This window comes from Narcine bancroftii, chromosome 8 (assembly GCF_036971445.1).
Source record: "Narcine bancroftii isolate sNarBan1 chromosome 8, sNarBan1.hap1, whole genome shotgun sequence".
NCBI lineage: Eukaryota > Metazoa > Chordata > Chondrichthyes > Torpediniformes > Narcinidae > Narcine > Narcine bancroftii.
This window is the reverse complement of record NC_091476.1, coordinates 107,677,330-107,701,673: the sequence shown is the minus strand read 5'-3', so window position 1 is coordinate 107,701,673 and position 24,344 is coordinate 107,677,330. Positions and strand designations below refer to the sequence as shown.

Here is a 24,344-nt window from a genome sequence, read left to right as displayed (position 1 = left end):
AAAGAGTGACCTTTGTGACATATGAAAAGTGAAATCTTTTCTGGGGGAGGCGGGGTGGGTGGAAATAGCGGTCACTGCAAAATCAGTTGACGCTTGCGAGTGGATTCGCAAATCCAAATGGAGAGGGGAGATGTGGTTGTCCGACAAGGGATAAAGGACAACTCAGGAGGTGAAGGGGAGATTGGGGATAAATAAGATAGAAATAGGAGAATAAGGAAAATGTTGGATGTTGTAGGAATGTTGTCTTATAAAGAGTTGAAAATAAGAAAACAGAAAGGGAAAAGGAGGAAAGGTAATGATGGAAAAACGGAAAGAGAAGATAAACAAAATATAAAAGGGCTACGCTGAACTATATGTCTTTAAATATTAATGGAATACATAACCAAATTAAAAGGAAGAAACTACCAAATTTAAATGAATAAATGTATTCCATTAGAAAAAATAACATATAGGTTAAGAAATAATATTGAAATATTCGAACAAGTATGGGAGCCTTACATTAAATACAATAGCGAAAACCTACCGGGGACAAACATTACCTAAGTTGATGGAAGGAGAAGGAAAGAAAAGAATGGACTCAGTAGAATTTCTGGTGTAATTTTGTTGAATGACAACATTGTCTGACTGGCTTAATGCAACCTAGATTGTATACCTAAAATGGATGAGAGGGGGGGGTGGGGGGGTGGTTTGGGAGGAAAGGGGGGGGGGAGAAAAAGTCACTGTATTTGTGTGAAAAAGAAATAGTGTATATCATGGCTAATGTGATTTATGGTGTGAAAAATAAAAAAATTAAAAAAAAAAGATTAGACTCTATTTCAAGCTGTTTCTTGAAATCCATTATTTGAATGTCCTGGTTTCTAATAATCAAATGATGTTGATCATATTCATACTTGTTCACCAAATCTTGGGTTATGTTGTTTATTATGTGTTCTTATTTCTGAACTGTCAAGGTAAGTTTCTGACACCCATCTCGCAATGAAGCTATTTCACAGCAGAATCCATCTATGTTGTTCTGCAGCATCTCATCTGTGTCAATTGATCTTGAAGTTTCTCATTCTGGTCATTTAACATTTTATCATTCTCTGCCTTTTCCTTTTTGTAATTTTAAAAATGTAATTGAAGCTCTTTTTATGCTGTCCTTGATTGAACAAGTTCTGAAGATTCAACTGTAGGAATTGGAGTGGGTGTGGAGGTGATTTGTGACAATTTTTTAGTTTGACCTGGAGATCATTTTGGAGTGGATGAAATTAAAGGCATCTCTTCTGTTCTATTACCCTGTCCTGGTATTGTCACTCCAGTCATCTGTGCAAGTAAAGTTTGGTACATCTCCTGCTGTAGGACAATAGATTGCACCTGTTGCATCTGATGGTTTCTGTCTTCACGAAGTGATTCAAGTTCATTCAGGATATCCACAAGATTCAGCTGAAGTTCAGAAATCCGTGAAGAGGTTTTCTTCATTTTCCTGTTTATTAGCAAGTTCATGGATAGTCACCAGTAGCTGTTGATTTTGGTGTTGCAGTTCCTCAACATTACGATAGGTTGCCAGATGCTAAGAAATCACTTCAGGGGAACTGCTTATGTCAGAGAAACTAATTTCATCTTCATGTAAAATATGATTTTTTCATGTGTCTTCTAGTTCCATCAAAAGCATCCTATTCTGCTGTGAAAGATCTGACACTTGCATTTTGTATCTCTGTTTCTCCCTGTTGAGTAATGAAGCCTGCTTATTCACCCCATCAGTGCATTTTTGTAAATGGCAAATTTCCTTCAGGTTATCTTCTAATTTAGCTGATTTGCCACAGATTTTTGCACACGTTCATATTCTTCAAGCTGGCACTTGAGAAGCCAAGCTTTCATCTCCACTTCTTTCACAATTTATCCAAATATTTATTCACTCTATTGTATTTCTGTTTTGCCAATAGCAATTGATCTTGGGCTTAAACATATCCATTATACAATCTGTGAGCTTCATTCCAAGCTTCACAATCTTGGCCACCCTGCTGCAGTGGGTGATGTAGCTGCCAGTTCATCTGATAGTGCTGCAGCTTCTTTGAGCTTCGTATTTGAAAGATGGTTGCATTTTCCAATTCCTTTGCAAGTTTGATAATTTTTTCATTCAGTTCAGTGACTGCTCGGGCTTTAGAGGTCTCAGTCTCTGTCAAACAATCTTCTGTGACTTTATGAGCTTTTGTGTTTCAATAGATTATGAAGCTGCTCAACAGCTCGTCAGCTCAGTTGCTTTCGTTTGAGTCATCAGCAGCATGCTGTAGTTCCCACATTTATAGCAGGTCTTTCCATAGGCATGTCACATCTTTGGAATATGTCTACCTCTGCACCTGCTGCATTTGCTTTGTTGTTGCTTTGGGAAATTCCTGGTGCTCTGCTTATCGGTTTTCATTACATACACTGTTGTGTCTATCTTGTGCAGCTCCTTAGCTTGCGCTCATATGGTCTCTGCTGCCCTACACATATTCACAGCCTTTTCCAGAGTCAAATCTTTTTTCACACAACAGTCCTTCTCTAAGTCCATTATCTGGCATTCCACAAACTATTCTGTTTTTAATGAGTGAATTTTTCAAATCTCTAAATTCACAGGAATTACTCAGTGTGTGAAGCTCAGCTAAGTATTGGTCAAAGCTGATATCTTGCTTCTGGTCCCAGGAGAAAAATTTGAATCTCTCAAATGTGATCTTTTAAGGAACTGGATTTTCAGCTTGATGACCTACAGCTCATTAGGGAGAGTGAGGATGTGATAAACTGGATCCACAGGGAGTATGTAGAAAACATCTCTATGGCCATCCACCCCAGCAACTGGTTTATCATTCTGGGGAGAATGACCTGACAGAAGTCAACCATAGGGACCAGGTGTCCAGCACTGAGCATGGCTCTGTAGTGGAGAGGGGAAAGAGGCATGCAATAGTGATAGAAGATTCCATTGTGAGAGGACAAGAGACTCTCTGAGCCAAGTAAAGACACCAGGATGGTGCCAGAATACAGTATATCTCAAATTGGGTTCAGAATATTCTGAGGGGAGAGGAGCAGCATGGTTGGTGGAGTGGATACCACAATGCCTTAACAGCACCAGCGATTTGGACTGGGGTTCGAATCCTGCACTATCTGTAAGTTTATATGTTCTCCCCGTGTCTGCATGAGTTTTCCCCAGGTGCTCCGGTTTCCTCCCACTGTTCAAAATGTATTGGGAATTGTAGGTCAGTTGGGTGTAATTGGGCTGCACAGACTCGTGGGCCAAAAGGGCCTGTTACTGTGCTGCATGTCTAATTTTTAAAAAAAATTAATAAGAAAAGCCAGAAGTCTTAGAACATGTTGGTACCAATGACATTGGTAAGATAAGTCAGAAGGTCTTGAAGAAGGAATACAGGGAATTAGGGAGAAAGGACCTCCAGGATGGTAATATCAGGATGATTGCCTGTGCCACATTCTTGTGAGGGGAAAAATAGCAAGATCAGGCAGATAAAATGTATGGCTGGTAAACTGGCACAGGGGATAGGGCTTCAGATTCTTGGATCATTGGGATCTCTTTTGGGGAAAGTACAACCTATTAAAAAAGGATGGGTTACACCTGAACCCAAAGTGGACCAATATCCTGGCAGGAAGGTTTAATATAGCAGTTCAGGAGGATTCAACTTGGTCATCAGATGGGAACCAGAGTGCCAGGACTGAACAAGTGGGAAACAGAGTAAAGTGAAGATAATATGCAGCAAGGATAACAGACAGCTGGCAAGACAAAATAATACCCAGAGGGATGACAGAGACACAGTACATTCAAAACCTGGTCTAAATCTATTATACTTAAAAGTAAGCAGCATTAGAAACAAGGTGGATGATCTTGATGTACAGCTACAGGTTGGAGGGTACAATGTGGTATTACTGAGCTGTGGCTAAAAAATGGACATCATTGAGAGCTGAACATCCAAGGATACACAGTGTATTGCAAGGATAGGCAGAGAGAGGTTGTGTCTCTACTGGTAAGCAACAATATTAAATCATTGGAAAGAAGGGACATAGAATCCTCCTTAAGAGACAGGAGCAGGAGGTCCTTCGAATTCGAGGAAGATGGAGTTGGGTGCGATTGGTGTGAAGGCGGGGTTAAATATGTCATAAAAACTGCTCACATGGTGAGTTCTATCAAAGTCAGAGTGTTTTCTGGAATGTGATGTACTGCGAGTAAAAATGTCACCATTGAAGTGACAAAATATATTTTTCCCCATAAAAAACAAATATCTGGTATTGTTTATTTTTCAATATTTTTATTGAAATTTAAACTGAAGTTCGACATCAAAAAATACAGAGTACACAGGAATACATATTAAAAGTCACAAAATAGTACATTGCACTTAGATCATACCAATTCATCCAAGGTACCCCGCATTCTCCTTTACATTACAATAATATTATAAAAAGATCTAAACCCACTACCAAAAACAAAGTTGTTTGGCAAGGAGTAAAAAGAATCCCTTATAAAAATGTTAAATTACCTTATTAGTCAACATTTCTGCATTCATATCAAATCAGAGATTCTGATAATAATTCAAAGTATCCTCACAGTGTTTGAAAATTTAAATTCAAATCAGATATTAGGCATCTAATCTTCTTTAAGTTTAAACGACATGACATTACGCAACCATTGAGCATGAGTAGGCAGAGCAACATCCTTCCATCTAAGCAACATGCCCGCTAGCCACAAGAGAAGTAAAAGCTAATACAGATGCTGCTATCAATACCAAACAAGGTAGTTAAAGGATTAGGCTTAAAGTTAACTTCAAAAAGTACAGGAAAAGTTTGAAATACTTCATTCCAGTACTTATCAAGGTTCTGGCATGTCCAAAAGATATGAATTAATGAATCATCCCCATTGTTGCATTTTTCATAAAAATGAGATCATTTGACTTTGGATACGAGAGCCCTATGAACTACTTTAAATTGTAGGAGGGAGTGGCAGGCACATAAAGATGAGGCATTAACCAATTTGAAAAATTACATTCCAAATTTCTTCAGAGATTAAAAGCTGGCCTCCAACTTTTAAAAATGTTATCGAAAGGACCCTCTTTTATTTCCAACATGTCATAAATGTTAGATATTGAACAGTTATAGAAAGGTTGTAAATTAAAAATTACATCTATTAAATTCTTATCAGTGGTCATAGGAAATGTATGCAATTGAGATTGCAAAAAATCTCTAAGCTGTAAGTAACAAAAAAAAAGTATTTGGTAATCTATATTTAACTGACAGTTATTCAAAAGAAGCAAGACTTCCTTTGATAAATAAATCTTTGAAACATTTAATGCCAAATCCGAAATATTTTTAAAAAGCCATGTCAACCTGGAGCCTTAACTGAAAACAGAAGAGGGAGGCGGTGCCAGAGGTGCTGTAACATGTGTATAGGAGGCTCCCTGCTTATTGCTGGTGGTCACGTGGCCTCCCTGCCTGAAATTCATTCGGAAGTCATACCACCTGTCAGTACATGATGTACTCTTTGTTCCACTCATTTACAAAGTTGTAGACAATGTTGCAAACTGCAGTGGAATGCCAGCTAAGATTGGGCTCACACCACTGGTCAGTGCACACCTTGCCATTGGCTGGTTCAAATCACTCAGATTCCTTATTGGCTAGAACCCTGAATTTAGCACCAGCACAGAGGACACAAGCCCTGTGGTGATAATCCCAGGCATCACTCAATGCTACGTTGCTGCTGCAGGGTTGCGGGTAAGGTGAACACTCCACTGAAGCTAAGACGTGGTATTGCTATAGCTCAATATTAGCAGCAGAGCCGCTTTCAATTGATCAGGGGTCTGGGAGGAGTCACGTGATGGAGTAATGGCTGGTTGGAAAAAAGCTAGGAAAAAGCAAAGCAAAGCATAACAAAAATAGAATATAAAAAATAGAAGATAAAGATACAGAGAAGAGAAAGAAGATGGCTTCCAAGAAGGAGAAAGTAAGAACTGGAAAAAAAGTGAAGTCGCCGGAGAAGAAAGAAGAAGGCCCTACTTGCAGGAAGGAACAGGACGTTGTGGTGACGAGGAGCACCCGACCCTCGAGGTCAGTGCCTGATCTGCGGAGTCACAATCCACCAGCCGGTGCACTACAAAAATGACTCTGAGTCAAACAAAAGTTCGCACCTGCGAGAAGTCTCGCATGTGCATGCACAATCAAAGGAGAAAGAGAACACCAGCAGGAGGGGAGCTGAGCAGAGGAGTGGGCTGTCACAGAGCGAGCAGCTGAGGGACCTCTGACACCAGGGCTCTCAGCTGGAGGGCAAGGAACAAAAGTCGAGCAGCACAGGAGGGGAGGCCCAGCAAGAAGACGCCCAACAAAGAGATACAAGCAGCTCATCAGGAAAAACAGAAGAGACACAGATACAAAGAGAAGTCACAAACACATACATACACAGAAGACCCAAGATTTTCACAGAGAAATAGAAGGTAAAACTGATGGACAAAGAGAAATAAAAGGTAAAACTGATGAACAGAATATAGATAGTCCTTTTTGAAGAACAATGAGGTCACTAAAAGAATGGTTTTCATTAGAGTTTAATCCAATTAAAAGAACAGAAGATAAAATGCAAAGGTTAGAACTGGTAATGACAGAAATAGGGAAAAGAGAAGAGAATGTGGAAGAGCAGGAAATGGCTATAGAAATGGAAGTAAATGACTTAATAGAAAAATTGGAAGAAAGTGACAAAAAAATTAAAGAGACACAAGAGTTGTTATCTCAGAAAATTGATATGTTGCAAAATTATAGTAGGCAAAACAACATAAAAATAGTGGGCCTGAAGGAGGGTGAAGAAGGCACAGACATGAAGGAATTTATAAAAGGATGGATCCCGAAGGTCCTGGGAACAACAGAAATGCAGGAAGAAATGGAAATAGAAAGGGCACACAGAGCATTAGCTCCGAAACCACAGACACATCAAAAACCAAGATCCATCTTAGTAAAATTTTTGAGATACACAAGAGAAAATATACTGGAACAGGCAAGGAATAAAATTAGAGACGATAATAAACCATTGGAATACAAGGGTCAAAAAATATTTTTTTCACCCAGACATAAGTTTTGAACTCTTAAAGAGGAGGAAGGAATTTAATATAGCGAATCAACTTTATGGAAAAAAGGTTACAAATTCATATTAAGACATTCATCAGTGCTTAAAATATTTATACCCAGGGAGCAAAACAGACTGTTCTCAGATCCAGAGAAAGCGCAAGAATTCGCAGAACATTTGCAGGACAGGAGATGAAGAGATATAACAAGAATGAAGAATGGCAGTAAAGTATATATAAAGATGTAAAAACAATGTATATGTAAAGAACTAAAGAGGGAAAAGAGAAGGGAAGGAAGGGAGTAAGGTCGGGAAAAAAAGAGAGCTTTGTTATAAGTGTTAAAGTGTTTTCTGGAGAAGGGGAATAACCTTCACTGCAAAATCTGTTGATGCTGCGAACAAGATCGTAATCCAAATGAAAAGGGAAGTTGTGGTTGCCTGGCAAGGGGTATGGGGCAACTCAGAGAGAGGGGGGGGGGTAAACCTTTGGGGTTAAGATATTAGTGGAAGTGGGAACTGCAGGGGAACTTTATGTCTTAAATGTGTTGTCGTACATTAAGTGTAATAAGAGAAAACTAAGAAATGAAAATGGGGTAAAGGAGGATGAAGGTGGCGAAGTGGTGGAAAAGAGGCATATGCAAGATGTAAGATGGCCATGTTGAACTATATGACTATAAACATTAATGGAACACAACCAAATTAAAAGAGGCTACTAAATTTATCGAAGAAGGAAAATAGATATAGCATTTGTGCAGGAAACGCATCTAACTGAAGCGGAACATAAACTAAACAGAGACTTGGTAGGACACATAATGGCAACATCCTTTAACTCAAAAGCTAGAGGTGTAGCCATACTAGTTAACAAAAATGTACCAATCAAAATAGGAGGAGGAAATAATAGATTGGGCAGGGAGGTATGTAATGATAAAGTGTCAGATATACTCAGAATTTTGGAATTTGTTCAATATATATACGCCTAACGAGGAGGATCAAAAGTTTATGCAGGATTTTCTTTGAAGATTGCAGACACACAAGGAAATATATTGATAGGAGGGGGATTTTAACCTTCATTTGGACCCAATGTTGGAAAAAACTGGACAAAAGAATAAAGTAGCCTAATTTATGGTTAAATCAATGCAGGAAATGAAAATGAATAAATGTATTCCATTGGAAAAAATAACATACAATTTAAAAAAATAAAGTCACAATGTTTGAGCAAATTTGGGAACCATACATGGACCATATCAGAGAGAGCTTGCCTATGACCTCCATCCCCTAAAATGAGAATGAAAATGATAAGACAAAACTAGATTCAGTGTGTAATAAATAGATGATGCATTTTTCTTGTTTATTTTCCTTTGTGTGAAAATATTGTTTTATTGTATTCTATATGTTGAATATTTATGGGTTTTGGAGGGGGGTGGGTAGAGGGGAGGGTGGGAAAGGGGGAAAAAAAAGGGAGAAAAGACCACTGTATAAATTTAATGAGAAATATTTGTACATATTTTGGTTGATATGTTCATAGTATGAAAAATAAAAAATTATTTTAAAAAAACTGATCGGGGTCTGAGGTTGTGCAAATACCCCTGTAGGTAAAGTAGTAGCAGATCCACCTCCCCTTAGTCAAGGGTCTGGAAGGGTGTTTAACCCCTAGGATGTGAATGTCTGCATCGCCTGTGTAAATTGATACTTGTGTACTAATGTTCTTCCCCGTTTTGTTTCCCCATTACGGTTGGTTCCCACACTCCCTTATAAATTGAATCTCTCATCAATTGTTGTGATAATAGTTACCTTTGATTGCAAATTCTTGTCTCCAAACTTGTCTCTCTTTGAACCCACCAAACCTGGCACTTTCTCAACAAAACTGGCACTGTGAGTAGGGTTCAAGGAGTTACGAGTGAACACATGTGGAGCTTTAACCATGTTAGAGTGGAAGTGTGGGTGTGTGTGTGGACATGCCAGTCGATTGGGTAGACAGGTTGGACCTGCACGGGCAGTAGGATACCATGTAGTCTCCCTTCTGGAGGAACTGGGGTTTCCTGGGACTAGGGAGAGTAGTGGGCAAGCTCTATGGCTACTAATATCCCTATTGAGACACCAGGATATCATGGCAGGATTAAACAGGCAGCGCAGAACAGATAGATCCATGACTATTGAGCATGGGTCCTCAGGATGCACTGGACACTGTTAGGACATGCAAAAACCACATAGAAGAGTACATCGAAGCTGCTTGCAAGCTATCAAAGTGCAGCAGCTTCAGGCAGCCCATCAATCTAGCTGGTAGGTTGACCTGGTTAAGGTCAGGGCGACCATTATATGCGGGGAGGGAGAGTGATGCATGGTTGGACAATAATAACTTTGCTGAGGCAGAGTCTAATTGTGTGCATTCCCCCGCCCTACATCCTGGAGACCTTGCAAGCCCGGCCGGTGGCCACGCAGTACCAGCACTATATTGAGGGTTCGAGCGAACGGGAGAGGGGCCAGTGCGAGATTATAGGAGTATCCTGCCAAGGAATTGACTGCACTAGCTGATAGTAACCGCCAGCGGTCAGGTGAGCACCCAGTCACCTGGCTAGTCTGGTTGTGGGATGCCCACCTAGAAGCTAGCACTTTGGGTAGCCTGTCCACACAGAACTCCATCAATAACTCCCTGTGGGTGCGTCCTGAAGAGATCATAGAGGAAAGCATGTTGTGGGATCAGGTAGTAGCTGCGGTGCAGGCCAGGTCGGCCACATTGTTGGATTGGGACCTGATATGCCAACTGCAGTGGCATACAATTAGCAAGGGCACAAGTGTCATCAGGGAATGGGCCCTTATCACTAGCCTCTATGGCAGAGCTCCTGGGTGCAACCTCCTCGAGGACATCAGGGTAACCCCTGCCTTGACTTAGTCACCAGTGTCCATCCCAACCTCAGAGGGGTGGCTTGCCTTTGATGGGAACAGCAAGTGAGAGTAAGTATGGTTTGTGAAGCCATTGCCCTGCAGGAAGGGCTGGAGTACTTAGAACAACCACAAAAGGGATCCTTGCATAGGTTCGCTGGGCAGAGCCAAAATATGGGGAAAAACAGGAATAACATGGTAAGGATTTGTACCATCCCCTAGTATATGCAGCAGTGGATCGTGCCTGTTTAAGTAACATTCCCACTGCTGCCATGTTTGCTGTGTGGCAGGAATAATGTGAACATAACCCACAAAAACCCGCACCACTCACCACTCTGTCCACCACGCCTCCCACCATGCAGCCTTCTGCTCCTCGACTGCCTAAGGTGGCCCCTGCCGCCCTCAGGGCTGAGATAAACTCCCTGATACAATAGGAGCTGGCCAACAAAAGCACCCTGTCACACCAGACCTCCCCCACTGTCTGGAACAATGCAGTCTCTGCTCCATGGGATGAAGGCCAGGGACCCCAGCGGATCCGTTCAGTGGTCCTGTCCCAACTGGTGACCTGAGGCCATTTATTCCAGTGGCTGTCCACTGAGAAAAGGGAAATACCCAGCGCTGGTCGACACAGGCACAACATACTATTATACCCTGGAATCCTGTAGGGTTGAGGGGTCCCAAAGTCAATATAGAGGGGCCGGGGGGGGGGGTTCTAACCTCTCTGCCAGAGTGGTCACTCTCTACCTTTCGACTGGGAATGAGAATACAAATCATAGCCTGTGTCTAGGAGAGAAGCCCCCATAATTTTGGAGAGACAGAGACTGCTGCTCACTACCCCTGTGGCAGGGGGAGGGGAGTTTCATTCCTGCTTAACAAAGGTCTGGGCTACCATTGTGTACCACATGAATGAGAGAGAGGGTGGCAGTCACTTTCATCACAGTGGGAGGAACTCTAGGTGATACATGGAATGAACAGGGAAAACTGCACAACTTTCACCTGGTGGGACAAAGGGACAAATCCAGCCAGGTTGAGTTTGGGGTGGGATTAAAATCAAAACCAAGGGTAGTGGTAATGAGGAAGTCTCCATACAGCACTAGGGTTCAGCCAAGGAAAGAGGGGAGTTGACAAGCAAAACAGGGGATTAAGGCAATCGTTTCAGGGAATGAAAGAAGAGGTTCAAGGGGTTGAATGACTTCACATCTATCACAGCAGTGAGGACACAGGAGTCAAAGGTTTTGATTGAGCCATCACAGGCTCAAATAGAAGATAGAACATTACAGCACACTACAGGCCCTTTAACCCACAATGTTGTGCTGACCTCCACAAATAACAATATACCTTCCGTCCCTCATACCCGTAACCCTCTATTTTTCTTACATTCATGAGCCTGTCTGAGTCCTATAAATATCACTAACCTCTGGCAATGCATTCCAAGCATCCACAGCTCTGTATATAAAAACGATAGGGTGGAAAGAATTCACCAATAGGTCAAAGCAGAACAGGGGTTGCTGTCACTCCCCGTCAGTCCATTTAGCGGACAGAGCACTCACCTCCCTCTTCACATCGGCCTCAGTCACCATTGTCTGATCTCCACTGTCATATCCTCTGCCTCATTGTTGCTAACCTCTCACTCCTTCTGAGCCCTCTTCCTCTTTCACTTTTCAGCTTCTCTCTCTTTGTACCAGCAGGGCGAAGACTAAGAGAACCCCTTCCCAAACAGGGGGATAGTCTCTCCCCAGTGTGAACCTGTTGGTGAGCCCACAGGCTGGAGGACTGAGAAAACCCCTTTCCACACAGAGAGCAGGTGAACAGTTCCTCTCCAGTGTGAATGCTCTGGTGTTGTCGCAGGTATGAGGATCGAGAGAACCCCTTCCCACACGTGGAGCAAGTGAACGGTTTCTCCCCAGTGTGAACCCGCTGGTGTGCCCGCACGCTGGAAGGCTGAGAAAACCCCTTTCCGCACAGAGAGCAGGTGAACGGTTTCTCCCCAGTGTGGATTCTCTGGTGTTGTTGCAGGTGCAAGTATCGAGAGAACCCCTTCCCACACGTGGAGCAGGTGAACGGTTTCTCCCCAGTGTGAATCCTCTGGTGTACCCGCAAGCCGGAGGACTGAGAGAACCCCTTTCCGCACAGAGAGCAGGTGAACGGTTTCTCCCCGGTGTGAATGATCTGATGCCTCAGCAGGTGTGAGGATCGAGAGAACCCCTTCCCACACAGGGAACAAGTGAATGGTCTCTCTCCAGTGTGAACTCTCCGGTGCCTCAGCAGGTTGGAGGACTCAGTGAATCTGATTCCACACAGGGAACAGGTGAACGGTTTCTCCCCAGTGTGAACCCGCTGGTGTATCTGCAGTCGCGAGAACTGAGAGAACCCCTTCCCGCACACAGAGCAGGTGAACGGTTTCTCCTTGGAGTGAATTCTCTGGTGTTGTAGCAGGTGTGAGGATTGAGAGAACCCCTTTCCGCACATACAGCATTTAAAGCGTTTCTCCACTGAGTGAATGCTCTGGTGCTGCAGGAGGCTGGAGGACTGGGTGAATCCCTTCCCACACACGCGGCAGGTGAACAGACTCTCCCCAGGGGGAACACACCCGTGCTTCTCCAGGTCCTTGGAGGTTTGAAAGCTCTTCCCACAGTCTGAGCAGATGAATGAGCTCCCCCTCGTGGGGACACACTGGTGTTGCAGCAGTGCATCAGAACTGGCAAATCCCTCCCCACACTCAGAACAGGGGAACAGACTCTCCCCAGTGTGAGCACAGTGATGAGTTTCCAGCAAGTCCACAGAAAGCCCCACCTCACTGCACACTCCACTCTGGAGTGTTTTATCTGCAATATCGCTGGTCATATGACCCTCCATTTAAGCCAATCGAATGAAGTCCAGTTCATACACTCAACAGGTGTAGGATTTCTCTGTGTGGTGATCCCCGCGTTCCTAATCCACCAATAAAGCTGGCTGATACTATGGTCTCGAGGAATGCAGTTGGAGTGTCAGACCACAACGTGGCGTTGTCTGCTTCCTACCTGGAAGCGCACCACTTTCATAACCCTGTGAACAGAAGATGGTGGAATGAGAGGGAGCAAGGCATTCTCTGAAGCCAATGTTACAAGATGACATACCTTGGAGGTATGGCCAGCAACACAACAAACCGTGGAAGCGTCCTGAACTGTGAGATTAACTATGGACAGATAGGCATTGTGGCAAAACAGGTCAGGCAACTAGTCAAAAGAAAGATGGAAGCATACATTAGACATAGGAAGCAGGAAAACAGGAAGGGCATACGAGAAGTATATGGTAGCTAGGAAGGAGATTAAGAAAGGACAAAAGAGCTCAAAGGGGGCATGAAAAGGCCTTGGCGTGTAGAATTAAGGAGAATCCTAAGGCTTATTATGCGTATGTGAAGAACAGAGGGATGTCAAGAATGAAGGTGGGGCTACTAAAGGATAAGGGAGGCAGAGGAAGTTGGGGATGTCCTAAATGAATACTTTGCTTCAGTATTCACAAACGAAAAGGAACTTGATTACAGTGAGGTCAAAATTGAACAGCCCTGTGCACTGGACAATCTGGAGATTAAGGAAGTTGAAGTGTTGGATTTTCTTAAAAACATCAAGATTGATAAGATCCTGGGGCCGGACACGATATACCCCAGGCTGCTATGGGTAGTGAAAGAAGATAGCTAGGGCAGTAGTTATGATCTTTGAATTCTCTTTGGCTGCAGAGGAGGTGCTGGAGGATTGGAGAATGGCAAATGTAGTTCCCTTGTTTACAAAAAGGTAACAGGCATAATCCTGGGAATTATAGACCAGTGAGTCTTATGTTGGTGGTCTGTAAACTAATGGAGAGGATTCTTAAGGATAGGATCTATGAGCATTTGGAGAGGTACAGTCTACTCAAGGATAGTCAGCATGGCTTTGTGAAGGGAAGGTCATGCCTCAGAGTATAATTTAGTTTTTTGAGGTAACAGGAGTAATTGATAAGAGTACGGCAGTAGATGCAGTCTACATGGATTTTAGCAAAGCATTCAACAAGGTCCCCCACAAGAAACTCATCCAGAAAGCCATGAGTCATGGAATCAGTGGAACCTTGGCTATGCAGATAAAAAAAGTGGCTTGTAGGAAGAAAGCAGAGAATAGTAGTGGAAGGAAAGTATTCTGCCTGGAGGTCAGAGACTAGTGTGTGCCGCAGGGATCTGTTCTGGGACCCCCTGCTCTGTGATTTTTATAAATGACCTGGATGAAGAGACAGAAGGATGGGTCAGTAAGTTTGTGGATGACAACAAGTTTGGAGGTGTTGTGGACGGAGCTGAAAGTTGTCAAAGGTTACAAGAGAATATAGACAGGATACAGAGCTGGGCAGAAAAGTGGCAGATGGATTTCAATTCGGATAAGTGTGAGGTGCTGAATTTTGAAATGACTAATCAAAAGGCTGAGTCCAGGGTTAATGGTCAGTTACTTAAGAGTGTGGATAAACAGGGGGATCTTGGGGTTCAAATCCATACTTCCCTCAAGGCTGCTGCACAGGTTGATAGGATAGTTAAGGCCTATGGGATGCTGGGATTTATTAATGGGGTGAGATTGAATTCAGGAGAGGTTATGTTACAACTCTACAAATCTTTGGTAAGACTGTGTTCAGTTCTGGTCACCTCATTACATGAAGGATGTGGAAGCTATGGAGAGGGAGCAGAGGAGATTCACCAGGATGTTGCCTGGATTGGAAAACAAGGTTAGCAAAAACTAAGACTTTTCACTTTGGAGTGTAGAAGGTTGAGAGGAGACCTGATAGAGGTCTATAAGATTATGACATCCATGGATAGGGTGGACAGCCAGCATCTGTTTCCTTGGACAGGATCAGCAAACACAAGAGGACAAAGTTAAGAGAGGGAAATTTAGGGGAGACATCAGGGATAAGTCCCCCACAGAGAGTTGAGGGTGGTGGAATGCCTTGCCAGGGTTGGTGGTGGTAGCTGAAACATTGAGTGCATTTAAGAGCATCTTAGACAGAGATATGAATGAAAGAAAAATAAAAGAGTTATGGGGTAGGGAGGGTTTAGTACTTCTTTTAAGGAAGGAATATATGGGTCAGCACAACAGTGAGGACCGAAGAGCCTGTACTGTGCTGCATTATTCTATGTTCTATGGTGAACACTGGAGGAACACTGGAGGCCTGAGTCCTTTAAGAAAAAAAACAGGCAACCCCTGAATACAGTAAATTGGCAGAGGGAGGAGTACAGACTAACAGACAAAAGATGATGATTGGATATTTGGATATGGATGGGAGGATGGGGGGGAGAGAGAGGGAGAGAGGGAGGGAGAGAGAGAGAGAGAGAGAGAGAGAGAGAGAGAGAGAGAGAGAGAGAGAGAGAGATGAGAGAAGGGAAACTAGCTCTGTGAATGCCGACCTGGGATAAAAAAGAGAGAAAGGGGAAGATGGAGAGTCAGAGCTGCAGAAACTGGAGGTCAATGATAATGCCTTCCAGTTGAAGGGTGCCCAGACAGAATACAAGTTGTTGTTCCCTCAATTTGCAGGTGGTCTCAGTCTGGCAGTGCATGAGACCGTGGACGGATAAGTCGGCAAGGGAATGGGCCAGGAGGAATTGAAATGGGTGGTCACTGGGAGATCAGCTGTTGCAGTGGACAGAAGTGGTGCCAAATGCCATTTGACACCCCAGCCCAATTTCTCATTTCCTTTTGCTCAGTCCTGCTCTCTTCCCTGTCTCCTGTAACCTTTTCCCTATCTCTTCTCACCTTTCCTTTCTCCTGGCCTTTTCTCGAGAACCAATTTTCACCTTTTGTCTGTTGGTCTGTATTCCTCCCCCTGCCAATTCTATTACTCAGGGTCGGTCTGCCTGCTTTTTCTCATGCTTTGAAGGGTCTATGACTGAACTGTTGGTGATATATCTTTACTTCCTATGGACGCTGTGAGACTCGCTGAGTTCCTCCAGCATCTGCATGGCTTTTTTTGACAAGGTGGATGAAATTTTGCACAGAAACACAAGCGTAATACGATTTTATGGAAAGGAGGATAGGCAAACATTAGAGAGCAAGGAACTTCTTATGAACCCAGAATTTTCTGCTATATGGGGTATATGAAGCACATTTTAGTAAGCAAAATCTGATGGAGTTATTTGCAGAAATTATTTCAGCTTTTGTTTCAGAGTTCGATGACTGCATTATTACCCAGAATCCTCAATGATCCAAAATCAGCTGTCAAATGAGCTTTAGTAGCTTGCATGTAAACTGTATCCACACATCAGCTTTCCATTGTGATGTCAGATGGATCGCCAACTTCCAACCAAATGTAACAACCGGACCCACCAACAGTTACAGGATAACTGTCATTCAACTGCTGTTCACCCCAACATGACATCATCCATGTTAAGTGGCAACCATGTTCACACCCAACTGCACATGGGGCTCCCTGAGCAACAACCGGTTGGGGGAGGAAATGGGCTAGGGGATTCCTTTGCAAGGACGGTGCTGGTGACAGAAATTCAGCTGTATCCAAGAAAGGTCAGAAGCCAGATAATTTTATTAGAAAAATTCAGATCCATTTTTACCCAAGAAGCGCAATTCACTGATTTTTCAAAATGTAGCAATAAAAGTAGTTTACATATATTAATTACCCAGTAATAAAATCTAAAATTTTGAAGCGATAATCCCCTTTTCTTTTAGTCTTTTGGAGTTGTTCTCCCTGCCATATGTACAAATAAATAAATAAATCAAATGAATTAAAAGATTTAGGATTGAAAATTGGTAAAGCTTGAAAAAGGCATAAAAGTTTAGGTAAAATGTTCATTTTAATCACGTTGATACGTCCAATCATTGTAATAGATAATGGTGGCCATCCCAATAATACTTTAATCTGATTAAATAATACCAAAAGTTTTCTTTCAATAAATTTTTATAACTCCTCGTAATTGTAATTACTAAATATTGGAATTAGTCTTTCATTATTTTAAACAGGAAATTAGAATACCTTGAAAAAGATTCTTTTAGGGGTAATAGTTCACTCATGTGAAAATTTAATTTATAATCCGAAAACTGGCTAAATTGGGCAAACAAGGTTAATTAATCAATCAATACATTATTAAGATTAAAATAGAATTATGCCCTTTAATTGCTTGGTTTGGTTTTTCTCATGAACCAGATATACCTGTCTGCAACCAAAGAGAAAGTTTTAGCCTTTACCACGCTGATAGCCAGACAAGCAATTTTAATGAAATGGAAAGATGACTCTTAACCCACCCATACGCAGTGGTTGCATAATGTTGTGTCCTATTTAAGTTTGGAGAAAATTAGATACAACATTAAAGAAAGTTTCAATTCAACAAGATGTGGGGGCCATTCTTAGATTACTATCATAATTGAAAGATTTAAGAAGTTTGGATGCTCTGAAGATTCTCTGACTAGTGTCTGAAGGTCGCTATTCGATCCATATTTTCACAACTTTTACGTTAACCTTGTTTAGAAGGAGGTGTTTGATTAGATTTAGTTTTTTTTAAGATCAACTTGTTGAACATGGGTTTAATTATGGTTGCCATAGATCATATTAAGAAAGAATTTACCCTTTGTTTAAATAAATGGATTGTTTAATTTAGTCTTATTTTCTATCCAGAATCATTTTGGAATACATTATGAGAAAGAGATAGACGGTTAATTACCAGACTGGTGGAATTTGATGTTTTAAAGAAATATTATTAAATAAACAAAAATGTATAGGTTTTTGATTTATTTATATTTAATTTGTGATATGCATATGATATGACATGTTTGTTACATTAGAAGTCTTTATATGTAGGATGCAATGTTAAAAATCAAATATTTTAAAAAGAGGCTGAATAATTGGGGCAGGGACGGGCGAGGTACAAGGAGTGTACACAGACCTGGACGTTGCCACCTCCAGTTTCAAAGCAGATCCTCACAGAATAGGCCGCACCTAGATGGAATGAAACAAGAAAGTCTGCAGATGTTGTGATTATAACAATAAAAATGTTGGAGGAGCTCAGCAGGTCTCTCAGCTTCCATAGGAGATAAAGATATACAACAGACGCATCCGGTCTGAGCCCCTCTTCAATGTAGATGTAAAAAGCAGACAGGTGCTTGAATTAAAAGGCTGGGGATAAGGGAAGAATATGGCAGCAGGAGGAGTACAGACCAACAGACAAAAGGTGTTAATTGGATATGGATGGGACAACAGGAGAGGGGAGAATTGATGGGAGAGGGGGAATTTTAGCTCTGCCATAGTCTCATGCACCTTCACCTCCTTTGGACACCATTGGCCTTTTCATAGAGTGAAAAAATACAACCATGAAGCAAAGATTCTCTGCCCTTGCATCACAGAACTTATCATAAATGCTCTGTGAGCAGCTCCAAGGCACCAACTTCAACCTAGTGTCAGCAGTGGATCAAAGTGCTCTGCCATACATCATAAATGTACTCGCGTTGCAAGCTGCTGGCTAGAGGGAGGCTGATGACACTGTCAGCCCGTGACCAAGGAGCCACCAGCAGGGCTCCCATGGTGATTGATGCTGGGGTTAGGGCTCGCTCCTGCCACCCAGAAATGTCCTCTTGTTCTCCCTCTGCCCCTTGCTCCTTCACCAAGGCCGTTGAGACCAAGGTTGAGACCAAGCAGAAGGGCAGCAAGGAGCCGGAGGCCCATCGTGGGCAAGGAGAGTCAGAGCCCATTGATTTGCTGGGGCCAAGTGCTGAGCTCCACAAACTGGGATGAAGGACAGATGCTGAAGAGTAGAGATGGAGAATCAGAGCTGGGAAGCCCAATGGATGTAGGAGGGGAGCGAAGACCCGGAGGGGCAGTGCTAAGCAGAAGAGTTTGAAGAAAAATCAATGGTCATCTTCATTACTCATAATCCCTCATGCAGCTGGAATGACCATTGCTCAGCCTGTTTCTTGGACCTAATGGAATGGGCAATGCTACTGCACCACTCGCCCCGCCTCCAGATGCTCCGGAGGACACTACGAGGCACTGTTCTTCATAAAAGCACCTCTTTAGGGCTGCTCATAAAAAGGCAAGTTTATTCCGCAGATGGAGCTGGCAGAGACCCCAGGCATAAAAGCACCTTGAGGGACCTGCTGAGCTCAAGCATTTCTGAGTTTCTACTACACTGGAAAAGCATGGATCTTCCAGTGGCCACCATTTCAATTCCCTAATGTCCATCCAGAAAATCATTACATATCATATCCCCTGGTGAACCTTTCAAATTAATCCAGAATTTTAATCTCAACTCAGAGAGACTTGAATTCACTGCCCTTATAGTACAACATAACTCGAACCTTACTCCATTTACATTGCTATTTTTTTTGCTGTAATCAATACCCTGGCAGGACTCTATTCCACCTTTTACTACCAGGGCCTCGGTGGTTCTCATCAAGGTAGTTTCCTCCGCCACCTCCCCCCAAATCGGGACACCAGCCATCCAGTTCCCAGGAACCTGGGACACCCCCACCCTTTTCCCTCCCCCTCCGTTCCCCGGGAACCCGGGACACCCCCACCCTCCTCCCCGGACCCCCATCCCCTCCCCCTCCGCTGCCCGCGAACTCGGGACTCCACCACCACCCTCCCCCTCCGTTACCCGCGACCCCTCCGTTGTTCGCGAACTCGAGACTCCACCACCACCCTCCCCCTCCGTTACCCGCGACCCCTCCGTTGTTCGCGAACTCGGGACTCCACCAGCACCCTCCTTCCCTGCCCGCGAACTCGGGACCCCACCACCCTCCGCTGCCCGCAAACTCGAGACCCCACCACCCTCCTCGGCCCGCGAACTCGGGACCCCACCACCCTCCGCTGCCCGCGAACTCGGGACCCCACCACCCTCCTCTGCCCGCGAACTCGGGACCCCACCACCCTCCTCTGCCCGCGAACTCGGGACCCACCACCCTCCTCTGCCCGCGAACTCGGGACCCCACCACCCTCCTCTGCTCGCGAACTCGGGACCCCACCACCCTCCTCTGCCCGCGAACTCGGGACCCCACCACCCTCCTCTGCCCGCGAACTCGGGACCCCACCACCCTCCTCTGCCCGCGAACTCGGGACCCCACCACCCTCCGCTGCCCGCGAACTCGGGACCCCACCACCCTCCTCTGCCCGCGAACTCGGGACCCCACCACCCTCCTCTGCCCGCGAACTCGGGACCCCACCACCCTCCGCTGCCCGCGAACTCGAAACCCCACCACCCTCCGCTGCCCGCGAACTCGAGACCCCACCACCCTCCGCTGCCCGCGAACTCGAGACCCCACCACCCTCCTCTGCCCGCGAACTCGGGACCCCACCACCCTCCGCTGCCCGCGAACTCGGGACCCCACCACCCTCCTCTGCCCGCGAACTCGGGACCCCACCACCCTCCTCTGCCCGCGAACTCGGGACCCACCACCCTCCTCTGCCCGCGAACTCGGGACCCCACCACCCTCCTCTGCCCGCGAACTCGGGACCCCACCACCCTCCTCTGCCCGCGAACTCGGGACCCCACCACCCTCCTCTGCCCGCGAACTCGAGACCCCACCACCCTCCTCTGCCCGCGAACTCGGGACCCCACCACCCTCCTCTGCCCGCGAACTCGGGACCCCACCACCCTCCTCTGCCCGCGAACTCGGGACCCCACCACCCTCCTCTGCCCGCGAACTCGGGACCCCACCACCCTCCTCTGCCCGCGAACTCGGGACCCCACCACCCTCCTCTGCCCGCGAACTCGGGACCCCACCACCCTCCGCTGCCCGCGAACTCGAAACCCCACCACCCTCCGTTGCCCGCGAACTCGAAACCCCACCACCCTCCGTTGCCCGCGAACTCGGGACACCATCCGGCCGCTCGAAGCCTGCGGAACCCAGTACGAATCTCACCTACACGCGCAGGCTCCGAAACCCTCAGGCCGGCCCGTGATTGAGGGGACAGCACGTCCCAATGACGCATGCGCACAGTCATCTGCCGGTGGATCGGCAACACGTGACTGAGCGGCTGCAACCCTGGAGCCGGGACGGAATGAGTTGTCAATCAGAGGAATGGCCCGGGACACCGTGGCCTTGGGCTTCACAGGTTAAATCTGCAATCGGGGAAGCGAAGAATCAATTGTAACTGGGAACAAGATGGAGTAATGCAGCGAGGAAGGAGCGGCAGTGTGAGCGACAGTGAGGAAGGGGAAGAACAGCAGTCAGTCCAGGGCACCGCTGTGGCCATTCCCTCAAATCAGAATTTAAAGTCATGTCACAAAAGTCGTTGTTTCCTTCAATAATAACACGTATACCATTTTGCTTCCCATATGGAGGTACACCAACCAGGGACGTCATGGCGGATATTTCTCATGACAGAGTCTAACCCTGTTGTTGATACAGAAGGGAGGAGAAGAGACAAGCTATAGTGATAGAGGATTATATAGCCAGGGGAACAAATAAGCGGTTCTCTGGAGATCGAGGATCCTAGATGTCATGTTACCTCACAGATGCCAGGGTGTGGGATACCTCAGATGAAGTTCACCGCAATCTTAAGAGAGAGGGTAATTAGAAAGATATTGTGGTCCATGTTGGGATCAATCATAGAGGTAGAAGAGTGAAGAGGTCCTGCAAAGAGAGTTCAGTGAAAAGTTGAAGGACACAACCTCCAGGGTTGGTGTCTCAAGATGGCTATCCTTGCCTTGCGATCATGAGGTTAGAAATAGGAGGATAATGCAATTTATTGTGCGGCTAAAGAGGTAGTGCAGGAAAGAGGGCTTCAGATTTCTGGATCATTGGCACCCTTCCAAGGAACTTCTCAGGACGGTTTGCATTTGAACTGGAGGGGGTCTAAGAGCTTGTGCTACTCTTGGTGGGGCGGGGGGATTAAACTAGATTTGCATGCCCTCTTCACTCTGCTACCATTGGGCAAAAAGTACAGAAACCTAAAGACGAGCACATGGACAGCTTCTTCCCCGTTGCTAAAGGATTCCTGAATAATCAATGAACTAAGGACACTGCCTTACTTTTTTGTGCACTATTATTTTTATTTTTTATAGCATCGTAAGATGGTTATAATATGCACTATGATCTTGCCGCAAAACAACAAATTTCAAGACTTGTTCATAGTGTGAGAAATAATTTTTTTAAAAAAGAACCTTTCTCACTGTACGAGGTATAATGTGACAAATAAACCTAAACTAAGCCATCAAAGTAAAAGCAACCCAAGTATAAGGGTTAAAATGACTTGCAAACATATTCTTGCAAACTAGCCGTCAAATATTGTTTACAAATTCCATAAGTGTCTTCTGGTAACAGCTAATTCCAAGGTTAGTTAGCTTTGCATGTTTAAAATAAACATTCTGTTTGAGTTTGCTTTTGTACTGTTTAGAACCAGGGGAGCATAGAGATGGTCCAGATAATTCTTTTGACCATTCTTTTGTGCATATTAATATATTGATGTTTTATTGTCCATTTTATTAACTGCTGTAAGTATAGTTTTAATTGTTTTAACAGTTCTTATTGTATAAAGTTCTAATAAACAGTGAAAAACTAAAAAAAGGAACAATACGACACAGGTCAGGCCCATCAGCCCTCAATGCTCTGCTGGCCCATATATTCCTTCCAAAAAAAAAGCACTAAACCCTCCCTACACCATAACCCTCTATTTCATCCATGTATCTATCTAAGAGTCTCTTAAATGCCTTCAATGTTTCAGCTACTACCACATCTCCGGCAAGGCAATCCAGGTTCCCACAACTCTCTGTGTAAAAAAAAACACCCTGATGTCACCCCAAAATTTCCCTCCTTTAATTTTGTACACATGTCCTCTGGTGATGGCTTATCCTGCCCTAGGAAACAGGTGCTGGCTGTCCACCCTATATATGCCTCTCATAATCTTATAGACTTCTATCAGGTCTCCTCTCATCCTTCTACGCTTCAAAGTGAAACGTTCCAGTTCTGCTAACCTTGCCTCATAAGACTTGTTTCCCAATCCAGGCAAAATGCAGGGCAGGAATGGCAACTCAAGGTTCAGAGGTTTGTTGCTTCAAGACACGATAGAGCAGGAGGGATACTGTAAAAGGGCTGGATGGCTTAGAATTTGTTAAATGTGTTCAGGAAAATTGTTTTTAAATCAATATATTGAGGTACCAATTGGGGGGAGGGCAATATTTAATTGTCTATGAGAGAATATGTCAGGACAAGTGGCAGAAGTATGCAGAAGGGAACACTTTGGGCCCAGTGATCAAAGTGCTGTTAGTTTCATGATAATTATGGATAAGGATAGGTCTGGTCCTCGGGTTGATTTTCCAAATTGGAGAAAGCCCAGTTTTGAGGAAATAAGAAAGGATTTAGGAAGTATGAATTTGGATAGCTTGTTTTCTTGACAAGTGTGTGCTTGACAAGTTGGAGGGCATTCAAAGGCAAATTTTGAGAGCACAGAGCTTGCATGTTCCCATCAGGATGAAAGACAATGTTAACAGACATAAGGAATCTTCGAAGGATATTGGGGATCTGGTTAAGAAGAAGGTAGAGGTGTATCACAGGCATAGGCAACAAGAAACTAAAGGAGCATAAAAAAATGCAAGAAAATACTCAAGGAAGTCAGGAATGCTAAAAGAAGACGAGGTTGCTTTGGCAAATAATCAGAAGGCAAATCCAAAGGACTGCATGGGTATATTAAGAACAAAAAGGATACAGACAAAATTGGTCTTCTTGAAGATCAGAGTGGTCAGATGTGAATGAAGCCAAAAACAGGGGCGATTCAAATGGATCTTTGCATCTGCATTTACTCAGGAAACTGGCAGTCAAGGGAAACAAGCAGTGAGGTTAAAAGAGGAGGAGGTACTTGCTCTCGGAAAGCAAATAAGGGTGGATAAATCCCCAGGGCCTGACAAGGTTTTCCTTAGGACATTGAGGGAGGCTAGTGTAGAAATTGCAGGGGTCCTTCCAGATAGATTTAAAATTTCCTTTCCTTTATCCACCTCTCTCTCTCTCTCTTTGAACATGGGAATACTTAAGGTGGATGTGCCCAGAAGTATTGAACTGCACGTTTCACAAACATTTCTAAGACTGATTCTACCTGCATTGAATTGTCCATCATTATTGAATGAAGATCTACCGGGACCAAAGCCTGAAGAGGGCGCACAAAATCAGTGAACCGGTGTGGACTCGAAAGGCCAACATGGCCTGTTTCCGCTCCTTAAATGGTTTATATGGTTCAGGTGCCGGATAATTGGAGGGTCACTTATGTTGTTCCATTGTTTTTTAATGCTTTGCTAATATACTTACCCCCCGACTTTAGCGGGCAAAGGACCAAGAAGGAGACGGAAAGGAAAGGACTGGGGAGTTGGAGGATAGGAGGTAAAGAGAGAACGGTCCGGAATGTTGCTTCCTTCCCGATTGATGCACCATGAGTTCCCTCGCGCTTCCGTCGATTCTCTGCAGTTGCTTGTTTCTGTGATTGACAC

At 44.3% G+C, this 24,344-nt stretch overlaps 1 protein-coding gene across 5 annotated transcripts in view; it reads right to left on the bottom strand.

The window, feature by feature from the left end:
- Positions 1–4,288: 4,288 nt before the first annotated feature.
- LOC138741140 (zinc finger protein 850-like) overlaps positions 4,289–24,344 on the bottom strand; it is a 72,615-nt gene continuing 52,559 nt past the window's right edge. Inside the window, exons 1-4 of one of the 5 annotated variants that reach the window (XM_069894760.1) lie at positions 24,166–24,303; positions 17,817–17,869; positions 16,557–16,624; positions 4,289–12,982 (exon numbers count right to left, since the gene is read on the bottom strand). In XM_069894760.1, the coding sequence (XP_069750861.1) occupies positions 11,534–12,793 (1,260 nt within the window). In that variant the 5' untranslated portion in view covers positions 12,794–12,982; positions 16,557–16,624; positions 17,817–17,869; positions 24,166–24,303 and the 3' untranslated portion in view covers positions 4,289–11,533. Of the gene's footprint in view, positions 12,983–16,556; positions 16,625–17,816; positions 17,870–20,787; positions 20,870–24,165; positions 24,304–24,344 lie in introns of those variants that run through there. The other 4 variants (XM_069894758.1, XM_069894759.1, XM_069894757.1 and 1 more) reach the window with 4 other exon arrangements.